At 36.9% G+C, this 22,476-nt stretch overlaps 1 protein-coding gene across 1 annotated transcript in view; it reads left to right on the top strand.

The window, feature by feature from the left end:
• Positions 1-7,907: 7,907 nt before the first annotated feature.
• Positions 7,908-22,476, top strand: part of LOC122802126 (taste receptor type 2 member 125-like) — a gene marked incomplete at its 5' end in the record, with an annotated part of 16,690 nt that continues 2,121 nt past the window's right edge. Inside the window, 2 exons of the mRNA XM_044071807.1 lie at positions 7,908-7,934; positions 12,496-13,132. Coding sequence (XP_043927742.1) covers positions 7,908-7,934; positions 12,496-13,132 — 664 coding nt within the window. The remainder of the gene's footprint in view (positions 7,935-12,495; positions 13,133-22,476) is intronic.

The raw sequence follows: 22,476 nt of genomic DNA on the forward strand, positions 1-22,476 counted from the left end.
CATTGCATGAAAGATTTCACCAGGGAAAGGAAACAGTTGGCCAATGGCACAACTTTACCCTTTTCCTCCTCAACATAGTGCAATCTTGGAATTGGTGTATATATATTTCAGGGGTTGTGGGGGGTGAAGCCCCCTACTTGGGTGGGTTTGATATACTGCAGTTTGCGTTCCAATGTGGTATTGGCCTAGTGATTACTTTCCCTGGTGAATATTTTTTTTCAGTGGTTTCATTCATGGAAATTCAGTTTGCTAATTTGGGGTCGATTAAGTCAGCTTCATTGAAATAACTTTGTGATGAAGTAATATAGATCCACGAAGACCAAAGCCAATAAGTAGAATCAAACTATTCCTAGAAGAATTTGGGATGTCTAGTAAACAAAGAAATTAGTCTACAGGAGTCCATATTTGTTCAAATAAATTTCAAGCCACTCATATAGGTGAAATACAATCAAACATGGGCAAAAAACATTTCCCCAACATTCACAATATCTATCAGATAAGGAATAGAGTTTTTGTAATGTAATCCAAGCAAAAATCAGTTGAACTGTTTGTTATACCTGTGGGTGCAATTTAATCAAAATATGAAAGTAAACCAGTCTTGTAAGTCATTGGGACATGTAACAGATATTGCATGAGGTCAGTGTAACTAAGACCATGGTGGTTCATCTCAACTTCAGGTCACTCCATGGGTGAAACAGATTCTCTGTCTGGACATGGGGAATAAGTATCACTCTTTTAATTCAATTGTCTAATATTAGTTTATGTAAAAATACTGGATAAATAAAAGAGAAATGTACACCATCTTCCAAGGTATTTCCTTAGCTAGAGATCTGTGACTCAACATAACTCTACTGTAACTCTATCAGTGATTTCCACAGCTGCAAACTGGTATCGTACTCAAAGGTCCAGTTTGAGACCAGTGCTCTCAGTATTATTTTGGTGTACAATAGGCTTTTTGTGGCAGTGTGTATCTTCAGCTAGACTTAGGAAAATGTTCCTCTTGTTTTATCCAAGCTGATAGTCTCATAGGCTTGCTATTTTGTTATTGTTTTAATACTAAATTGCAATAAAACTATTAAAAACATGTTTCGGGGGAGAAACACTGCAAACAAATAATGCTGATTTTTTTTTAGGATGTGTCTGTAATTTCAGACAGTGAAGGGAAAGCGTATCATGATTAATTGTTTACTGTTTCCTTACAGGTAACTGAGAACCAGTTCAACTGGGTTGTGACTGACTGAATACAAGTAGTGGAGAGTTAAGGCTAGATAGAGATCCTGTACAGGACCATTGTTTCTGTAAAACTACTGAGTGTTTCAATAGTGACCTGCTGTATTCACCACTGATGTGTGATTGTGCACTTATATACACTCCCTCACATATGCACATGCAGTTTCACTATTCACTATCATAGTTATAATTTTGTAATTTCCGGAGTATCATAAGGCACTTCTGAAGTTTTTTTTTTTTTTCTAGAGGGTGAATGTTATTCATTTATAAACAGGAATGGGAAGGCATTAGATATTGCAGACTTGAAAAGTAGGAATTCACATGATATTAAACTCGTGTACAGCAGTGTCTGTCCTAAGTGTGCTTCAGACTATAATTCTGTTTTCAGAATAGAAGAAAATCATACTGAGAGTAAGCTGAAGGGGACAACTTCTATCAGTGATTTCTGAGAAATTAAAGTCATTTCAAAAAAAGAGTCATTGCATCATGAGAAAACTAATAGACTTTTCACTTTATTAATAATTGCCAAATGCTACAAAATACATTTGAATTAATATCATTCTAAAGCTCTTTGTAGTCTTAGATAACAATCTATCTCTAGACTGCAGGGTTCTAGACCAGCCGGAGGAGAGACTACAGTTCTCTGCATTTACAGAGACAGCGTAAGTGAGGTAGAGGTCATGCAAATATATGTCTGTGTTATACAAGTCAGCACAGAGTTTAGTAAATTCGGCAGAGCATTACAGCAACAATGTACAAATGTATGGTTTTATACTTCTGAAATTATTTGAACTCCTGTCATCTTTTAATGATACTTGTTGCACAATGCTTAATTTGATTTACTTCCTGACTTAATTACTTGTTAAGCCACAAAAAAAACATACAGGGTGTCATGTGACTTGATGATAGTTTTGCATTATGAATACGGTGGTTACAGGAATCAAACCAAGGTCTGCACAAGATTAAGCATTGCTCATTCGTGTGCCTTGTACACTGTATTGTCATTTCCACTGGTACAAACTGAATTTTACTAAATTTCAAATACAAAAAGTTTAGTCAACAAATATTTATTGTTTATTTGTTTGGAAAAGAAATGGTAGCTCAAAGAAGCAACACTGGATTATTACTCATCTCTAAACAGAAAACAGGTGTGTTCTATGTAGGATTTACCACTGTTTTAAGCACAACTGTTGCTTGCCTGAAGTAATTTAAAATATTTGCCTGTTGCAGAAAAGTAGCTCTAAACCACAGAAAAAATGGTATAAATGAATCATAGTCCCTTTGCTGAAGACTTCTAACTCTCCAGTAGACACACACACAGTGGGGGATGTATCCTGATGCCCCATATGACCTTGAACTGGTAACTATAATAATATAGATTATTGCTTTAAGTCAGTGGTAACTATTTTTTGTGGAGTTAGACCACAGACAACATTTAGGAAAAAAAGTGTGTCGTCTTAACCCATGTAGTTATTTTGTGTCTGAGATAACCTTATATATAATTCCTGAATATAGGGAGTATTGGCAAGTTAGCATTCATATTGGAAAAAGTGCAAGTATCCAAGGTATGTGTCTTGGAAATAAGCAAGCAATAATGCCCAACAGGGTGTGTGTTAATGTGTAATTAATGCCCACCCGGGGGTGTTGTGAGGCCAAATGCTGCAAGCGGAAGGCCTCTACATGACCTGGAAGGGCATTAATTACACATTAACACACATTCTGGAAGGCATTATTGTGCTTAGAGAATGGGCTCTCTGCAGAATCGCTGCGTTTTACTTACTTATTTATAGTTTTTTTACTATATTATTTTTTTAGATATTTTTTATGAAAAATAGTTCCTCCACCTGATGTTTCAAAGTTTCTGTACTGTATGTAAATTGTGTTAGAGGAAGCATTTTACATCCAAAATATATCATTTTAAAAATATCTAGATATTTACTTTATTTTTGGTCCCTTACTGCTAAAATGGTTTATTGCCAGTCATTGGGTATTGAAGTTACTAAATAATGACATACATTTGACTTTCAGACTTCATTTCCTTCATAAAATTCATGCTAACACAAATCTTATTTCACTTACTTTTTAATTTTTTAAGTATAACATTTTTAAAATCTGTTCCTATTTTAGAACATGTGTTCCCCCTTTACTTCAGGCTTTATCCACAATTCTTGAGCTAAAAGGTCGAGAGGTATGCAAACCTCATCTTCTGCTGCCAGCGTTTAATCGATCTCATAGTCTCTCCCTCTGTAACACAGACACTGCCCCCCCCCAAACACACACACCTGTACTTGAGAAAATGCATGCTAACACAAGTCCCATTATTGCAGCAACTTTCTGATTTTTTAAACAGGAATATGTTCCTGTTTTCAGCCTTTGTTCCCCCTTTATTTTACGTTTTGTTTGGTTAACTTAGTAGAAATAGAAGAGGGCACCAGGTAAAAACTCCTGTGGTTCTGAATAAAACACAAAAAATCAGCCAGATAAACACCGTCCACAGAAGTTAAGCACGGCCTGCAGTATCAGCAAATGAAGATATTCCAAGGTAGTTATGAAATAATACAGACGCGTCTTTCTGCAAACAACCCAATTTTAATAAAAAGTTAGCGCTTTCACCATACAGGCTTCATCAGACATTGAGAATGTGTTCAAACCAACAAGTTAAATAATATCACAACTACACCCATAGGCTGAAATGCATCTGACATCACACAGAGCTAATTAATGGGTCATATAAAATACTAATACAAATCAACACACATTCACACAAATAAAACTAGTTCAAAAATTATAAAAACTAAAAACTGTATATGAGACATAAAATATACATATATAAAATGTATATAAATACAATGAAGCGTACATATATGTGTATATTATGCACGTGTATGATTTAAATAAATATATATATATAACTAGACATATCAAACTCTAACAACTCAATAACTTGCATAAGTCATAAAAAGTAAAAAGTATATATATTCATAGTGAGCCATTACGGCCAGCATTAGAATACCTTCTATTAACAGCCAACCTCCTACTACGGAGAATAGGTTTAAGCGGTACCTTATCATTAAGGCCAGGCACCTTATCGGCCCTGAGCCTAACTATCCATCTCAATTCACACTCCTCTGTATATGTTCTAATGTCACCCCCACGTGGACTGGGTCTAACAAACTGCACAACAGTGAAAATACAAGTGTGTATGAGGCCAAGGGCACTATTGTGTTTAGCCAAAGTGTTGGACTCAGAGCCCATACGTATGTTATATGTGTGTTCCCTTATACGCTCACGTAATTTCCGATTGGTCTTACCTATATAGAATGCCTCACAAGACACACATCTGGCTAGGTACACTAAATTTTCACTCTGGCAATTGGTGGCTGTATGGAAGATAAATTCTTCCCCAGTATTGGGATGTATAAAAACATCCCTAGTGTCACTGCATTTACATTGGCCACAATGGTTGCAGGGTTTGGTGTTAATTCCATCACATAGTGGGCAAAGAATGGTCCTAATGAGAGGGCGATGGCACAAGATCTGTTTTAGATTCCTCTTGTTCTTATATAAAAAAGTAGGTCTAGGACCAACAATCCCACCAATGTGGTCATCTAGGAGAAGTGTGTCCCAATGCCTCTCTATAACGCTCCTAATCATAGGAGTATCTGATGTAAAAAACATGGGCATCCTCAGAACATCACTTTGTCTATTCTGAAATGCAGTACCCACCATAGTATCTCTATCAGAGAAGTAGGGACTCGCCCTTGACATTCTCAGTGAACCAACTTCAGTTATTGCTCGATCAACTTCAGAACCGCTGTACTCATGATTCATAAACCTATACCTAAGGTCAGATAATTCCTGTTGATATCCCTCCTCACTTGGATTAAGTCTTGAGGCTCTCATGACCTGGCCTTTAACCACATTACCAAAAACAAAATGTGGATGCATACTATTACGATGTAACAAGGTATTTCTATGACAAATTTTCCTATGTACTGCTGTATTCAATAAGCCATTGTCAAGTCTCTCAATATAAACATCAAGGAAAGAGATACTAGATCTGGAAGAACTGACAGTAAAACTGAGATAACTAGTCAAGGAGTTAATAATAGAAACAAAATCCAACAAACCGGACTCATCCTCTGTCCAAATCAGAAAGAGGTCATCAACAAAGCGTCTATAGAACCCATCTGATTGCTTGAAAACATCTAATGGGAACAACAATTCCTCCTCCCAACTAGCCATCACCATGTTGGCGTAGCTATTGGCACAAGACATGCTCATAGCTACGCCATCATTCTGGATATAAATATCACCATCAAACATAAAAATGTTATTATATAGAACAATCTCCAAAAATAAAGTCAACAAATAATTTCTTTGCTACTCAAATCTGAATGTCGAGAGAGGTAGCTTTGGGTCTTAACCACCCCTGTATCATTGGGTATCACCGTAAATAGACTTTTAACGTCTAACATAACCAAAATAAAAGATTCATCAGCACTCACATTCCTCATATAACTATACAGATCTAGTAAAAACTGCTTAGAATCCCTCAATATGGTGGTATTGACATCAACAAGGGGTCTTAAAAAATACTCCAAATAAAGAGAAAACGGTTCAGTGACCCAGCCTCGCCCTGCAACAATAGGTCGCAGGGGAGGTCTGGACAAAGTCTTATGAACTTTGGGTAATCCCTGTATAGTAGGTATCAGGGGATTATTGACCCTTAAGAACTTAAATAGCTCAAAGTCAATATCATGACTTTTTAACATATCATCCAACATGTCATAAACCTTAAATACTCTATTCGTTACTCCCATCATATCAATCTGAGTGTAATAATTATCCTCTTGTAACATAGACTTCATGTTCTCCACATAAGTAGAGCAATCCATTAAAACAATAGGACCACCTTTGTCTGCTGGTCTAACAACTATGGAGGGATCATTGCTCAGGTCATTAAGGGCTCTCCTCTGCAAAAAGGAGAGATTATTGCGTCCCTTCCTATATTTAAAATTCTTATTCATACGGTGTAAATCCTGTTCAACTAGCCTGGAAAAAGTGGGCATCTTCAGGATGCGTAAACCTCTAGGCACAACCTTCTTGTGTAAACACACCTCGAAGTGCTGGCATTGCAATTGCATCCGCTTAAGTTTCAGGAAGTCAAGTTCCAGTTTGTTTAATTCTTCCGAAAGACCCAGTAGACTTCTTTAGTGATTAATTTATACAGCAGGGTTTTAACTGAGTTTGAAATACAAGTCCTGGACAAAGGACTCACTTTTATACCCACTGCAGCAAGCAATCTAGTTGATTCAGTATTAGATGTTAAATTATTCGCACGCAATGTCCAATTGAAATTAGATTTTCATGTGAATAGTGATCAAGGATGATTTTTCGACCACAGAGTACATATATCCCTGTTTTACATCCTCTAGTTGACACTTTTTCCAGGCTAGTTGAACAGGATTTACACCGTATGAATAAGAATTTTAAGTATAAGAAGGGCGCAATAATCTCTCCTTTTTGCAGAGCCCTTAATGACCTGAGCAATGATCCCTCCATAGTTGTTAGACCAGCAGACAAAGGTGGTCCTATTGTTTTAATGGATTGCTCTACTTATGTGGAGAACATGAAGTCTATGTTACAAGAGGATAATTATTACACTCAGATTGATATGATGGGAGTAACGAATAGAGTATTTAAGGTTTATGACATGTTGGATGATATGTTAAAAAGTCATGATATTGACTTTGAGCTATTTAAGTTCTTAAGGGTCAATAATCCCCTGATACCTACTATACAGGGATTACCCAAAGTTCATAAGTCTTTGTCCAGACCTCCCCTGTGACCTATTGTCGCAGGGCAAGGCTGGGTCACCGAACCGTTTTCTCTTTATTTGGAGTATTTTTTAAGACCCCTTGTTGATGTCAATACCACCATATTGAGGGATTCTAAGCAGTTTTTACTAGATCTGTATAGTTATATGAGGAATGTGAGTGCTGATGAATCTTTTATTTTGGTTACGTTAGATGTTAAAAGTCTATTTACGGTGATACCTAATGATACAGGGGTGGTTAAGACCCAAAGCTACCTCTCTCGACATTCAGATTTGAGCAGCAAAGAAATTGATTTGTTGACTTTATTTTTGGAGATTGTTCTATATAATAACATTTTTATGTTTGATGGTGATATTTATATCCAGAATGATGGCGTAGCTATGGGCATGTCTTGTGCCAATAGCTACGCCAACATAGTGATGGCTAGTTGGGAGGAGGAATTGTTGTTCCCATTAGATGTCTTCAAGCAATCAGTTGGGTTCTATAGACGCTTTGTTGATGACCTCTTTCTGATTTGGAAGGGGGATGAGTCCGGTTTGTTGGATTTTGTTTCTATTATTAACTCCTTGACTAGTTATCTCAGTTTTACTGTCAGTTTTACCAGATCTAGTATCTCTTTCCTTGATGTTTATATTGAGAGACTTGACAATGGCTTATTGAATACAGCAGTACATAGGAAAATTTGTCATAGAAATACCTTGTTACATCGTAATAGTATGCATCCACATTTTGTTTTTGGTAATGTGGTTAAAGGCCAGGTCATGACAGCCTCAAGACTTAATCCAAGTGAGGAGGGATATCAACAGGAATTATCTGACCTTAGGTATAGGTTTATGAATTGTGAGTACAGTGCTTCTGAAGTTGATCGAGCAATAGCTGAAGTTGGTTCACTGAGAATGTCAAGGGCAAGTCCCAACTTCTCTGATAGAGATACTATGGTGGGTACTGCATTTCAGAATAGACAAAGCGATGTTCTGAGGATGCCCATGTTTTTTACATCAGATACTCCGATGATTAGGAACGTTATAGAGAGGCATTGGGACACACTTCTCCTAGATGACCACATTGGTGGGATTGTTGGTCCTAGACCTACTTTTTTATATAAGAACAAGAGAAATCTAAAACTGATCTTATGCCATCGCCCTCTCATTAGGACCATTCTTGGCCCACTATGTGATGGAATTAACACCAAACCCTGCAACCATTGTGGCCAATGTAAATTTATTGACACTAGGGATGTTTTTATACATCCCAATACTGGGGAAGAATTTATCTTTCATACAGCCATCAATTGCCAGAGTGAAACTTTAGTGTACCTAGCCAGATGTGTGTCCTGTGAGGCATTCTACATATGTAAGACCAATCGTAAATTACGTGAGCATATAAGGGAACACACATATCACATACGTATGGGCTCTGAATCCAACACTTTGGCTAAACACAATAGTGCCCTTGGCCCCATACACACTTTTATTTTCTCTGTTGTGCAGTTTGTTAGACCCAGTCCACGCAGGGGTGACATTAGAACATATACAGAGGAGTGTGAATTGAGATGGATAGTTAGGCTCAGGGCCGATAAGGTGCCTGGCCTTAATGACAAGGTACCGCTTAAACCTATTCTCCGTAGTAGGAGGCTGGCTGTTAATATAAGGTATTCTAATGCTGGCCGTAATGGCTCACTATGAATATATATACTTTTTGCTTTTTATGACTTATGCAAGTTATTGAGTTGTTAGAGTTTGATATGTCTAGTTATATATATATATATATATATATATATTTATTTATTTAAATCATACACGTTCATAGGTTCATAGGTTCATGCTAGGCTATCTGCCCTAGGGCATTTATAAGCCTAGCCAGAGTGTGTTTGGCTTTCACCACCCATTTTAAATTAATTTTGCTATGCCCTTTTTCGAGGTTAGTATACTGTGCCTCTGTCTAACAGTGACACAGAAGTGATACCCGGGGTAAACCTACGATCTCCCATCCACTCGTGCATAATATACACATATATGTATGCATCATTGTATTTATATACATTTTATATATGCATATTTTATGTCTCATATACAGTTTTTAGTTTTTATAATTTATGAACTAGTTTTATTTGTGTGAATGTGTGTTGATTTGTATTAGTATTTTATATGACCCATTAATTAGCTCTGTGTGATATCAGATACATTTCAACCTATGGGTGTAGTTCTGATACTATTTAACTTGTTGGTTTGAACACATTCTCAATGTCTGATGAAGCCTGTATGGTGAAAGCATTAACTTTTTATTAAAATTGGGCTGTTTGCAGATGTCCGCGTCTGTATTATTTCTGAACTACCTTGGAATATCTTCATTTGTTGACACTGCAGGCCGTGCTTAACTTCTGTGGATGGTGTTTATCTGGCTGATTTTTTGTGTTTGGTTAACTTTTCTAAGCAGTGAGACGTACATAAACCTCTTGACTGCTGTTGCTGCCAGTGTTGGATTGCTCTCACTCTTCACTCTCTCTCTCTCTCTCTCTCACTCACACACATTCGCACACACAAACAGAAACCGAAACACCCACACAGAAACAGAAATATACACACACTCACATTTTTTTCTGTTATATTTAGATTTTACACTCGCTAAACAGCAAAAGTGCTGCTTAGCAAGAGTAAAATAACATCTCAATTTTTTTCGCTTTCACTCACATGCATACATACGCTCATAAACACAGACATAAACACACACACTTTTGTTTTTCAGTTTTCTTATATATATATATATATATATATATATATATATATATATAGAAACACTTTATAACCTCGAATTACTGAAATGTTGAATTTCAGTATCTTCAGACTATAAAGCCGAATGTTAAAAATAGCGAAAGGTCATAATCGCGAACTCGAATATATGTCGAATTCGCGGTTATGACCTAACGCTGCATAATGTCCGGGATTGTGTTTTGATGGTGCGCGGTGCCGTGTGTGGATGCAGGTGTTATGTCAGGTAAGTGTTTTCTAAGGGTTTTGACTGGGAGTTAGAGTGTGTGTGAGTGTGCTGATGTGTTTGATGTGTGTGTGTGAGGGGTCGGAGAATGTGCGTGTGTGAGTTGGCTTTTGTTTTGTTTTTGTGCGATCTCAGAGTAAGTATATATACGTAGGGGGGTGTGGGGAGCGCAGCCCCATGGGGTGCAGGGGCTTGCCCCCTGCTTATGTGTGTATGAGTTTTGTATGTGTGTAGTTTTGTTTGTTTATGTTGTGATGTGGGTGTTGTGGTGTATGTGTGGTATAGTGTGTGCATTTTTTTTCGGTGTTGTGAATTTCGCGTTTTTTTTGTGTCTGTGTTTTGTGGATTCGGTTTTATAGTCTCGAGATACTGAAATTCGATATTACAGTATTTCGAGGTTACAAAGTGAATCCATATATATATATATATATATATATATATATATATATATATATATATATATATATATATATATATATATTACACTCACTAAACAGCAGAAACACTGCTTAGCAACCGTAAAATAGTGGCAGCTGTTAGTTTTTTTTCAGTCTGAGCTCCACAGCAGCTTGATATGCTGCCGTGAAACATTGGACTCATTTGTCGGTGGGCATTACTTGTACATTACATTAATACCTGCTGGAGAATGCTCATTCTCCAGTCAGGGTGCTGATATACAGTTTGCCCGTTCTCTAATACTATATTAATGTTCACAGAAATAGTCAAAACACTTTTTAAAAATAGGAGAAGTAATTAAATAATAGAAAGTGTGCTAAAGATATGAAAAGATAGGAAGAAATGTAAAAACTGATGGTAAAAATAAAAGTTAACAGCTTATTGTAAAGCAAAAAATCCAACTAAAGTACAAATGGAAAATGAAAATTTAGCAGACAACAAAAGGAACTATACATAACTTTAATTCATACTTGATGTGCACGCTTGTTAGGTACAGTGCCATGTGGCTGAGATGAGTTATAATATGACATGTCCCTGAGTGGTGTGACTGTAAACTCAGAATTGTGCAGTTCTAATGGTGCCACTCTGTACATGACAACACAAAGGATAACGCCTTCAGGATTATCCAAGTACGGCAATTGTCTTATATAAAATGATGATTTGTTTAGCCGTTTCGTTTTTCAGTGCTAGTCCTGGTTGGCAGCATGTAAAAGTACAAAAATACATTGTACTAAACTGAAAGAAAAGACAGAGGAAATAAAATCTAGTTTTTAAATTCCATTAAGTTTTTTTTTAAGTCTTAATCTAAAAATATGCTTAAAATTAAGAATAGATTGATTAAACATGTTTTGGGGATCAAATTTGCACAGTTCTATGACACAAATTATATAAATAAATGGTAGCCAGGTCAACAAAACTAACCTGATTTTCCTCGCCTTTAATCATATATATTCTACTGTTAGTCAAACAGGCCATTTCCATCAAAGTGTTTACTTAATTGCATGACATTAGGTATATCACACTGTGGCATATTTTGCCATAGTTAATGTTCATTTCCAAATGTCTAGTAATGCATTTTCTCAAAACATTCAGTCAGCTATCTTTTTATCTTAAAATTTAAAGCAGCTACCCTAGGAGTAACAAAAGACCACAAGTACAACAATATTTAGACCCCCCATTAGCTCTGGCTAGAATCAGAGTAAATAATGTTTAGAGTAATACGGGAAAAATAATAACTCAAGTAAAATAGTCTAAAAATGCTCACAGATTTTATAGAATTAAAAAATAATGGATTAAAAAAAACAAACTTTAAGAATGTTTGAAAATATGCTGCTAAACAATATTTTAATAACTTCTAGAAATGCAAACCCCCCCCTTCCCATTATCCAATAAGGGTGTTTCAGAGAAATCTAAAAGGGATAAGATATATTCAGAGTAAACTTTGCAATAGTTTAGAACTTGTCTGGTATGGGATAAAAATAAATAAGAGGAAAAAAGAACAAGCGTATTACCAGTCTAAATATTAACTAAGATTATGTTCCCCTATAAAGTACAGTTTGCACTCTCAGTTCAGATTTTGTATGTCATTTAAATATTTCCATCAGGTTAAGTCATGAATTACTTACTCACTGATAATTTTCATCTGCAGGTGCAGTCTCAACTAAATATTCATACACATCAGCTTGGCCAGATAGGTTCCTCTGTTTTGCATTCTGAACAAGTAATTCATATGAGTAGCTTTATTCAGAGAACAGAGGGATTCCAGACCTGCAGCATATATTTACTCTGGAACAATTATTTATGAGGCTCTGTTTAACCAATAAATAAAGCTACTATATCCTGAAACTGTAATCTTCTGTTCATACTACAAGTTAAGGTAATTTATTTTATAGTCTGGCTTTTTTTTTCCATACCAAGAATGATTCCAACAATGGTGGGGAATGCAGGACAGTTTCTGACTTTTATTGGATTTAACCTGCTTGGCAGCTTAGCAAATATTTTCATCTTGATGGTGAATGCTGTCGGAATATGGCAAGGCAGGAGTCTGCCAGCCATTGATTTAATCACAATAAGCATTGTTCTCACAAACCTCCTAATACAAGCCAGTGTGTTTTACATGTTGATAAACATGCTTCTTCAAAGCTGGGCCTTGGCAAAACTGATATCATTTATCTTTATGACAGCCACACAAGGAAACATTTGGTTCACAACTTGGCTTTTTGTCTACTACTTCATCAAGATAGCTAATTTCTCCTGCAGACTCTTCATCCAGCTCAAACAACAGATTGCCAGAGTGGTACCTTGCCTTGTTAGTACTAGCATGATGTTCAGCCTTTGTTCAAGTGGCATCATGGTATTTTATAGCCTCCCAACAAGTTTGTGGAACACAACAATTATTAATGGTGCAGACGTCTTGTCAAATAATATTTCTACTAACGGTATTCCTATGAATGTCTATGTAACTGGTGCAGTGATATATAGTATCCCCTTTACTGCCATGTCGGTAACCAGCTCCATCCTCATTATGTTCCTTAGGCAGCATACCAGGCGCTTAATGACAATCTCTGATGGCTTCTCTAGAGCACGGCTGGCTGCTTATTTCCGTATAGCTGGTATGCTGATCCTTCTGAAGTTCGCTTATATGTCATTTTTCATGTCATGTGTTTTGATTTTCTCAGGAAGGTATTCTCCTACAGGCATATTCTACTGGATTTTACTCTATGTTATTTTTATTTATCCTACCATCAGTGCAGCACTGTTAATCCTTGGGATACCAAAGCTCCACAAAACAGTACAAAGTTTATGTTGCTGCTGCTGCCTACAAAGCAAGGAACTTTCCTGAGCATACCTGCATGCATAGTGACAATGTATTTGTTCCGCAGCTGTAATTCGTGTTACTAATAACCTCATTAATTACACTTCTCATTCTCCACCCCTGTGCCTGGCAACATCGTACCTACCATTCCAACTTGTGCTGAGTGGCAGAATTTACTAGTAATGCTGACTTTCTTCTGTGAATTACAGACAGTAAATATTTAAATATATTACGGTGCTTGTCTACTATTCTGCAGATATTAGAACCACTAGCAAAATGACTACAAACAGGTCATCTTGGTAAGCCTTTTAAAAGGTGTACCTTTTGTGCAATATCAGCACTGGTAGTTAATATACTTATGACTTAGGGAAGAATCATACGTTCTATATCCAGACAGATGTATAAGAAAGTAATCTATTTGATATTGCACTAGAGACATGATAAGCCATATTCACTTATAATACATTTAAATAGATAGGATTTCAGTACTCAATACATGTAATATTTCAGCCAAGAAATTGCATTATATAGTCAAAATGCAAAGCAAACATGCAATACACAATTGAATTGACTTCTCATATATATTGCCTGATATATATTTGATTAAAACTGGTTATTTCTCTGTTTTCTCCTAGTATATTCTTTCAATAATTGCTTCAATCACCTCCAAACTGTCATTCATTTGTTTTAATTGTCCAATTTACTGAAACAAGAACGTATTACCAGAATCTCTGCAGATATATCAGATCACCTATAAACTATGTAATAAAGTGAATATACATTTTAGTTGCTGTACTTTGAACTCAGCACTTTATGTGATGATACTTTTTTAAGAGATTAAATTACTGAAGAGTGTGGATTTAATATAGCTCAATTTCATGAACATGACAGAACAGTATAAACTTCTACTAGTATCAATTATTTCACATTGACTATGGTAATGAAGGCAGAAGTCTGTAACTCATGTCCCTAAGCTAACCACAATATTGCATTTTATATTACCAGTTTTATATGATCTCAGCTATTTCTGTTATATAACTGCATAATTTTGACTTGTTTTCATTTAGTGGAAACCTATTAATTTACCTCTTTCCTTCAAGGTAATATTTGAAACTTAGAAAAGATCAATCATTTTCCATCACATCAGCTATTATTAGCAATTTGAAATGATCAGAAAACAGAAAAGCCAGGTTCACTGCCACAGGGACAATCTTTCCTGAGTATGTAGGTGGTCACATTAGATTGTCAAGTATTCCAAACTTTAGAGGGGCTGGATATGGGGGTAAGATTTAGGGATCGAGGGCAGCTTCGGTCATATTGTCTCAGAAAGAGACAAAGATCTGTCCAGTATGTCTCTGAATGGGGATGAATGCCAGCCAGAGAGCAGTAATACATGCACTTAGAGAAAAGGTGTGCTGCCTGATAAGTATATGTTTAAATACATAGCACCACATACAACATGCTGCCAATTCAGATTATTAAAAAAGGCAACCACTTATGGATTCTGTTTCTCAGATGAAGGCTCAACATTTTTGTTACCTCCATTAGTCTGATTAAGAGACTTGACAGCAGCATATGAAAACAGGATGAAAAAGAGCTGTTCAGAAATACAAAGTAATATAACTAAGTGAACAAACAACATCTGTTTGTTGGAGTAAGAAAAACAGCTGCCATATTTAATTTTCCAAATCGTAAGATACAAATTGCATATCTTTGATAAATAAATTAAATTTCACAAGACTTTGAAGTGAATTTTGCTAAAATTCAGATGTTATAGTTTCTCAGTCTGAATTTTATATTACACATGCTGCTTTTAAAGACATGTTGGTGGGAAAGTATGCAGAAATAAAGTCATATGACATATTCTTGCTAATTATGTTGAAAGAGGGACAGTTAAATGCATCTCAATGATCAATAAATGCAATGTTAACTGGAACTATTTTATCTAAAGCTAATGTAATAAAGTAAAAACAAATTTATCTGGTCTGTCATCAACAAAATGCTCCTACTGAAAATCATGCTACTGAATACCTAACTAATTCAGATGTATAAAATATAGTTTGCTTTCTTTCTCATTAACTGGTCTGTAATGTTCCAACAAAATTTGTAACATTGGCATCTTTAGGTTCGTAGGAAATTACTAGGGTAATGGCTTAAGACCCCTTACAAGCCTAACCAATATAACCCAATTTTACCCAATATATTGACCTAGGGGCAAGAGAATGACATGGATTTGTGCCTATTCCTTAAGTATCTTACATACTGCCCCTGTCCATAAGGGACACAGGAAATACCATGGGTGTGAATTTGCAATTTCCCATCCATTGATCCAAACTACATTTGAAGAGGGACATGGAAGGGTTCTGCTTAATGTGTGTATGAAGCCTGTTCCAAAGAAAGGCCAATCTTTGAGATCCATATCTGTCTCTCCAGCATGTTTTGTCTGAATCACTGACTAAGTTTAGATCCCTAGATCGAGTGACCCTTGTACTGTTTGACTTGCAGATGTGTAGCAGTTCCACCAGGCCTGGATTTGTGAGTGTCCTGTAGGTCAGGCATAAGGCACTCCTTAATAGTTGGTAGGAGACAGTGTAATTTAATTTAACTTTATGAATGAATTTATTTACATAGCATGGAACTTATTTTGATTTTTTTCTGAACATCTGTAATATAGAAAGCTGTTTTAGATTATTCTGAATAGGTACTTGAAAAAAATGTTTTGAATTAACTTTATAAGACTCTTATAAAATAATTTTATAAGAATTTCAGCTGAGCCATATGTTATTTTGTTTGTTATGGCCCTCCTGTGATATAATCTTAGGAACATTAAAATATGAGCCATTTTGCAAACTATGGGACACAATTATTTGTGATTTTTTCAACATTTATGAATAGTCCCATGGAAATCAGCTTTATTTTTAACTATTTTCATGCAAGGATTGTTCATATCTGTCTTTTCCCTCTAAATGTATACATTTAAACAATGTCAGTCCCCAAGATTCACGAAGCTCCGTGCAAGAATAATACTATTCTTGCACGGAGTGGTTCGTGTTCATTTAAAATAGCAGCACGTCTTGCATTTGCAAGAAGACATGCTGCTATTTAATCTAAACAGACACAAACCAGGAGCAAGCGCAGGGGGCATGTGTCAGCAGTGCCTGCACATGTAACATGCCCCCTTCGCTCAGAAAGTGCCATATGGCACTTTGTGACACAGATGAGTGTCAAGTTATGTAATATTACAGCCTGACTCTAATATTATATAGTAAATGAGTGTCACCAGACACTGAAATGTAAGTAGCTAACATTTCAGTGTCTGCGGACACTGAAAAAAAAAAACACAAACTCCTAGAAGGCAGCAGCCTTCAAGTGCACACCCCCAAATGTATGCACTCTTGCCCTACATGCATGGAAGCAGTAGGGTAAGAGGAAAGCAATAAAACTTAAAAAAATGTATTTTTTTCATCAAATAAATCCAAAATTTAAGCGGTGCGCAGCTTGTTTGTGTGGCGCGCTGCTATGCTTAGCCTGGCTGAAATCCTGAAAATGATAGACAAGGGCTACTGTGATAGAAAGCATCATGAAGCTGCTGTAGTGTAATGGTACTTCCATGGTTTAGCATGTAGAACATGTGCGGATTGAATCCCCCCTCTGACAAATTATTTAATAAACTTTTAAGGCATTTGAATGATAGATGTCAATCATATGGCTCACGTATAGCACAGTAGGGGTGGGAATATGTAAAATATAAATATAAAAAACAATTTTGTAAATTTAATGAAAAAATAGATTTAAGCAATGCTTTGCTAGTATAAGCATTGCTTATCGGCTTTCAGCTGTGCTTACCTGGTTTAAGCATTGCTATGCAGGTTTGGCACAGAGCTACGCATAGTTCAGCATATTACAAATGGCCAATCAAGAAAAAGTGTGGGGAAACTGCCCTATTTAAACCGCACAGGCAGGAATACAGCCATAACCATTTGGGATTGCTCACAGCAGGACCAAAATGTCTGGTGTCGGTGAAGGTGTTCACTTCCGAGTGCAATGTTGGGGCATCCAGGAGTCCAGGATCATGGTTGGGCTCCTAGTAAAAAACCATGATGGCAGGCTGCTGCAGGGCCAGTACCAGGGCTTGCAGTACAAAGCAGAGGCCTGGGATCAGCTTGCATGCAATCTCACCAGTGCCACTGGCATACCCCGGACTGGTGAGCAGGTACATCACCACCATAATGGCCTGAAGCATAGGAGGGATATACTTTTGGGCCAGTGGATCCAAGAAGCCCAAGTGCAGGATGTCCCACCTGTCTGTAAGTATGCAGTCTGACCACCAAAAGAAAAATGTGGTCAAGGGGCAAATGATACAGATGTCAAGGTTTGTTAGCCAAGACACCTGTTTCAAAGCTGAAATGGCACATTTAATTGATATGTTTAGGAATAGAGGCTATCCAATGGAGCTACTTAACAAAACTAGGGAAGAAACAGAGAGAAGATTATCTAGTGACTTTATGCCCATTCTTTTGGATAGTAATAGAAAATCAGACAATATAAAAATTTCTGCCAATGACAACCCCTGTCAGAATTACTCTGCCAGCATGGTATTGGAATTTAATCTAACATCAGGAAAGATTAAGAATATTATTACTACTGTGTGGGACAGTGTTTTTACACAAGACATCAAAGATATAATAGGAATTTCCCCTAAGTTTATTAACAGCAGAGGGTCTAACTTCAAAGAATTGTTTGAGAAAAATTCCATTAGTCAAGACAATAGACCCTCACATATGAGTAAATGTGGTACATGCAGTGTTTGCAAATATATTAATGATGGACCCTATGTACAAATTTGCAGTTATAAAAGAACTTTAAGATGTCCAGGACATTGTAACTGCAATACCAAAATGGTTGTATATGTGGCTGTCTGTCATGTACCGCATTCTATGTAGGGATGACTACAAGAAAACTTAGATTTCGTATTTTGGAACACAATAGGGACATCAAGAATAAGAAAACCACAAATGCTTTATTTAACCACAGCAATGTGTGTACTGATTACAAAAAAATTATTCTTTGTCATTGACAAGTTAACTATGAAAGATTTTGGGGTAGACCTTAAAACACTTTTAGAAGTTAAGGAATGCCTGTGGCAGTTATGCCTGGATGCTTCAAATGCTCCAGGCATTAATGATAGCATTTCTGCAGCTTGTATATTAAAATTCAAATCACAGTTTATTTAATTACATTGTTATTTTCTCATGATTATTTATATTTATTATTATTTTTAAATTTCATTAGGTTATGGTGTTGTATTTATTAATATGGCAAAACATTATTCACATATTCAACAGTGTTCATTTTGAAATGTGGTTTCAACACAAAAAGACTACAAGTGTTGATTTGGCCATTATTTGGTTAATGTTTAATTGATTTCAGGGTACTCATGTGATTCAGTGTGAATTTACTATTTAAATGCTGTTTTTAGTGTTGTTCATTGGCTCTGAAGAAGCCCAATGGTGGGTGAAAGCACTTGGTCAATGGTGGATTTTGAAATAAAGCTGATTTCCTCCTGGCATGGACTGGTCATTTTACTGGTGTTGTTTCATTCTACTTAAGGTTGTACACAGATATGTATGTCAAAACTAATAAAGGTGATCCAAAACACTGATGTGTGTCATCTCACTTGTACCTGATAAATAGAAATGTGTATGTCCTGCAGAATGCATTAACTGAGGTGAACTGATTTAGCACTGCTTGTCTGCATACTTTAGAATGGGCATGACAAATAACTGGAAAAAATCAACAGTACATATTCCCATCAGAATGTGTTTTACTTGTTTGTCTGCCAGCATTGTCCTGTGTTAACCTTCCAATTTCAGCCGTATGTAGCTGTGAATATACTGAGAAATATATAAGGATAACAGGTGCAGACTTAAAACCTACACTGTGTACTCAGGAATCTAAATTGCAGTATGTAGTTATAAAACAGTCAAATGCTCAATCCAGCTAATGTGCAGTGTCTGTTGTATATGCATAATCTGTACTGAAAATGGAAACAAATAATGCAACATGTCAGATATAAAAGTACTGTGCACAAAAATATGCACTAGATGGAAATGTCACAAGCAACACACAACACGTCCCCAGTAGCTCAGTCTGATAAAAACAAGGCCTGTAGTTCAATTTTGCACACACACCATGGTTCAAATGTAGGGACTGCCACTAACATCTCAGTCTGGTTCTACAGTCGTAAAATGCAATCTGAATAGAAAAACGAATGTACTGTAACACATATTTTCCACACGGGGCACACAGGTAAAGAAATCTGAATAGGGATACTAGTATGATGTGTAGAACTATGAAAGGTGTACAATTGCTGTGTTGATCAGCCCCAGTCCTACAAATAGATGCAAGCTAGACATTCACACTCTGCAGTCTGGCCCAGACAAGCCCTTCAAGTGTCACACTGTCACAAATAGTTTCCCCAGTCACCAAGAAACCTGCACACAGAGAATGTCACAGTAGATGTGTGTGAAAGGCACAACACACACTCCAGGGCCTGCAACTAATATGTGAACCTGAAATATGTGTAGAAACAGCAATGTAATGCACACACAGTTCATCTGCTTAGGGCCCACAGGTAAAGTAATTGGTATAGAAACAGGTCTGATGTGTATAACTAAAATAAGGATACAATTGCTCTGTTGATATCTACAGCCGCTGGTGTGCTGTAGCAGCCCCATGGCCCAGGTAGAGTGCAAGTGTGGTCAGAATGTAGAGTAGTGAATAGTAGTGTACTGACAAATATACTTGATAGTAGTTGTCAACTGAATCTGTTCCCTTCCTCCACCACTCAACTGATCCAACCATCACACTGAAACCAACATGGGTATGTTCCTAAACAAACCTCTACTGTTGAGACTGTTGTTCCATTTGGTTTATCATTGTTTAAACTACTGTGCATACTAATATTCGCTGTTGAATAATCATTTTATTGCCTGCCTGACATATCACTAACTGGCATGGTGTTGCAACTCTGAATGCCATTCCATATATGCATGGGTTCTGTTTGCTATGGCACTGTTATAATTGCACTATGTTGGGTAAATGGGAATATCCATGCATGCTATTTTGACTAATGTTGTAATGTGTTATGTATGACTAACCAATATTCATTGTTAATTTCCACATCATAACACATATGGGAAGGCAGATCCCAGTGGAACTGCCTCTCCCACCCCACCTGGCTGAGGCACCAGGTCCCAGCACATCTGGGAGCCAAAGCAGACATCCCTTATCTGCTGGTCCTGCATCACCCTCTGGTGGAACCGCTGCAGGGGATGGGGCTCACCCCCCCCGCAAGTGGGCACAGTGAGGATGTTGTCACCCAGAATGAGGTCTGTGGCATGGTGCTCAGTATCCTCCAGATGGAGCTGGATGATCGCCTGCGCTTGGTGGAGGGCAGACTGTTGTAGCTAGAGGGGCAAGTGGCCCTTCCAGCCCAGCCCCCAGCACACCTACCTTCAGGGCTGTAAAGGAGTAGGGGTGACTGCCATTGGGTGCAGACATCAGTGCCACTACTACCATCTCGGGGGGGCTCATGAGCCTCGGATTCCCAACCACTCTCCCCGTCAAGGTGTTTACCCCCATGTGTCATACACAGCCCCTATCTGCTGTCTTGTCTGTCTGCAAATGCAATCTCTCCTACCAAACCTCCCTCACCACACTTACCTATAATCCTTCCTTAACATCCCACTCTCACCTTAAAAAAAGGGCATCTGTCCCACAAAAAAATCACGTCCATACATAGCTCTGCATTTTGCCCAGAGACATATACCCATCACACAATCTAACCCTACCAATCATCCATATTTTATGATGCCTACACACCTCCCTGTAAGGTATGAGGCTCCAAATTCTAAATTGCCCACATTGAAAGCAGCTGTTGCTGCCAAAGAAATGCAGAGCTATGGTCCTTTCCTACACCCGTCTGGCACATCCCTACATCATTTTCCTCTTGTTTGTCCCCTTGCTTGTCTCAATTTCACCACTTTCCTATCTCCCTTTTTTTCTTTTCTTTATTTGAAATTAGTGTGGGTTTGAGTGGCTGTAAGCGGGCATAAGATAAGCTAAGCTCATGTAGGCATTGCATAGCTCCACGCAAACCCACTTACAACTGCTGTAAAGTGTATTAATCACTCTGTCTCCAACAGCTCCTGTTCTACCCAGGAACAAAATAATCAGCCCTTGCACGTCTCAAACCCAGGACACTGCAAACTATAGCCAAAGTGATTTACCACTAAGCCGTTTCAGATTTGACGTTTTCTCAAACATATCATCCAGCACAATCATTGAACAGTAGGGAAAATGTATTTATATATGTAGATGTATGTATGTATATATATATATATATATATATATATATATATATATATATATATATATATATATATATATATATATATATATATATATATATATATATATAAAGATATATATATAAATATATATATTTAAAAAACAAAACAAATATACAGATATATATATATATATATATATATATATATATATATATATATATATATATATAAATGCATATTGTGTTTCCACATTGGATACACACTCTGAACCTCTCACTGCAAAACATCTGACCAAAGGCACTGTTAATGGGGGTGAAGGGGCCCAAAATAAGTACCTCTTGTAATTACTGATATCATCCCCTCCTCCACAGCTTAACAGATCTGCATCTCAACACAGTAACCCAACACTTGCAAGTCTCATACCCAGGACCCTACACAACATAGCCACGACAAGTTAACAGTAATCCATCTCAGCTGTATGATGTCAGGATGATATCAATAACATATCCTGCAGAACAGTCTGTCTACCATAGAGAATGTACAATGTGGACACAGTAAACATTCCAATGATACACACACACACACACACACACACACACATATATATATATATATATATATATATACACATACATATACATATATTACTACTTATAGATAGGTAAAAGAAGATATATATTTAGAGGGTGCACAGCATATCAAACAGCCAGTATTCCTACAGTTGCCACCTTTAAAAATGGCCATTGTTTGATTCTTTCATACAAAAGACAATTATTGCATGAAACAT

This window comes from Protopterus annectens, chromosome 5.part0 (genome assembly GCF_019279795.1).
Source record: "Protopterus annectens isolate FY-2018-M chromosome 5.part0, PAN1.0, whole genome shotgun sequence".
Classification (NCBI taxonomy): Eukaryota; Metazoa; Chordata; order Ceratodontiformes; family Protopteridae; genus Protopterus; species Protopterus annectens.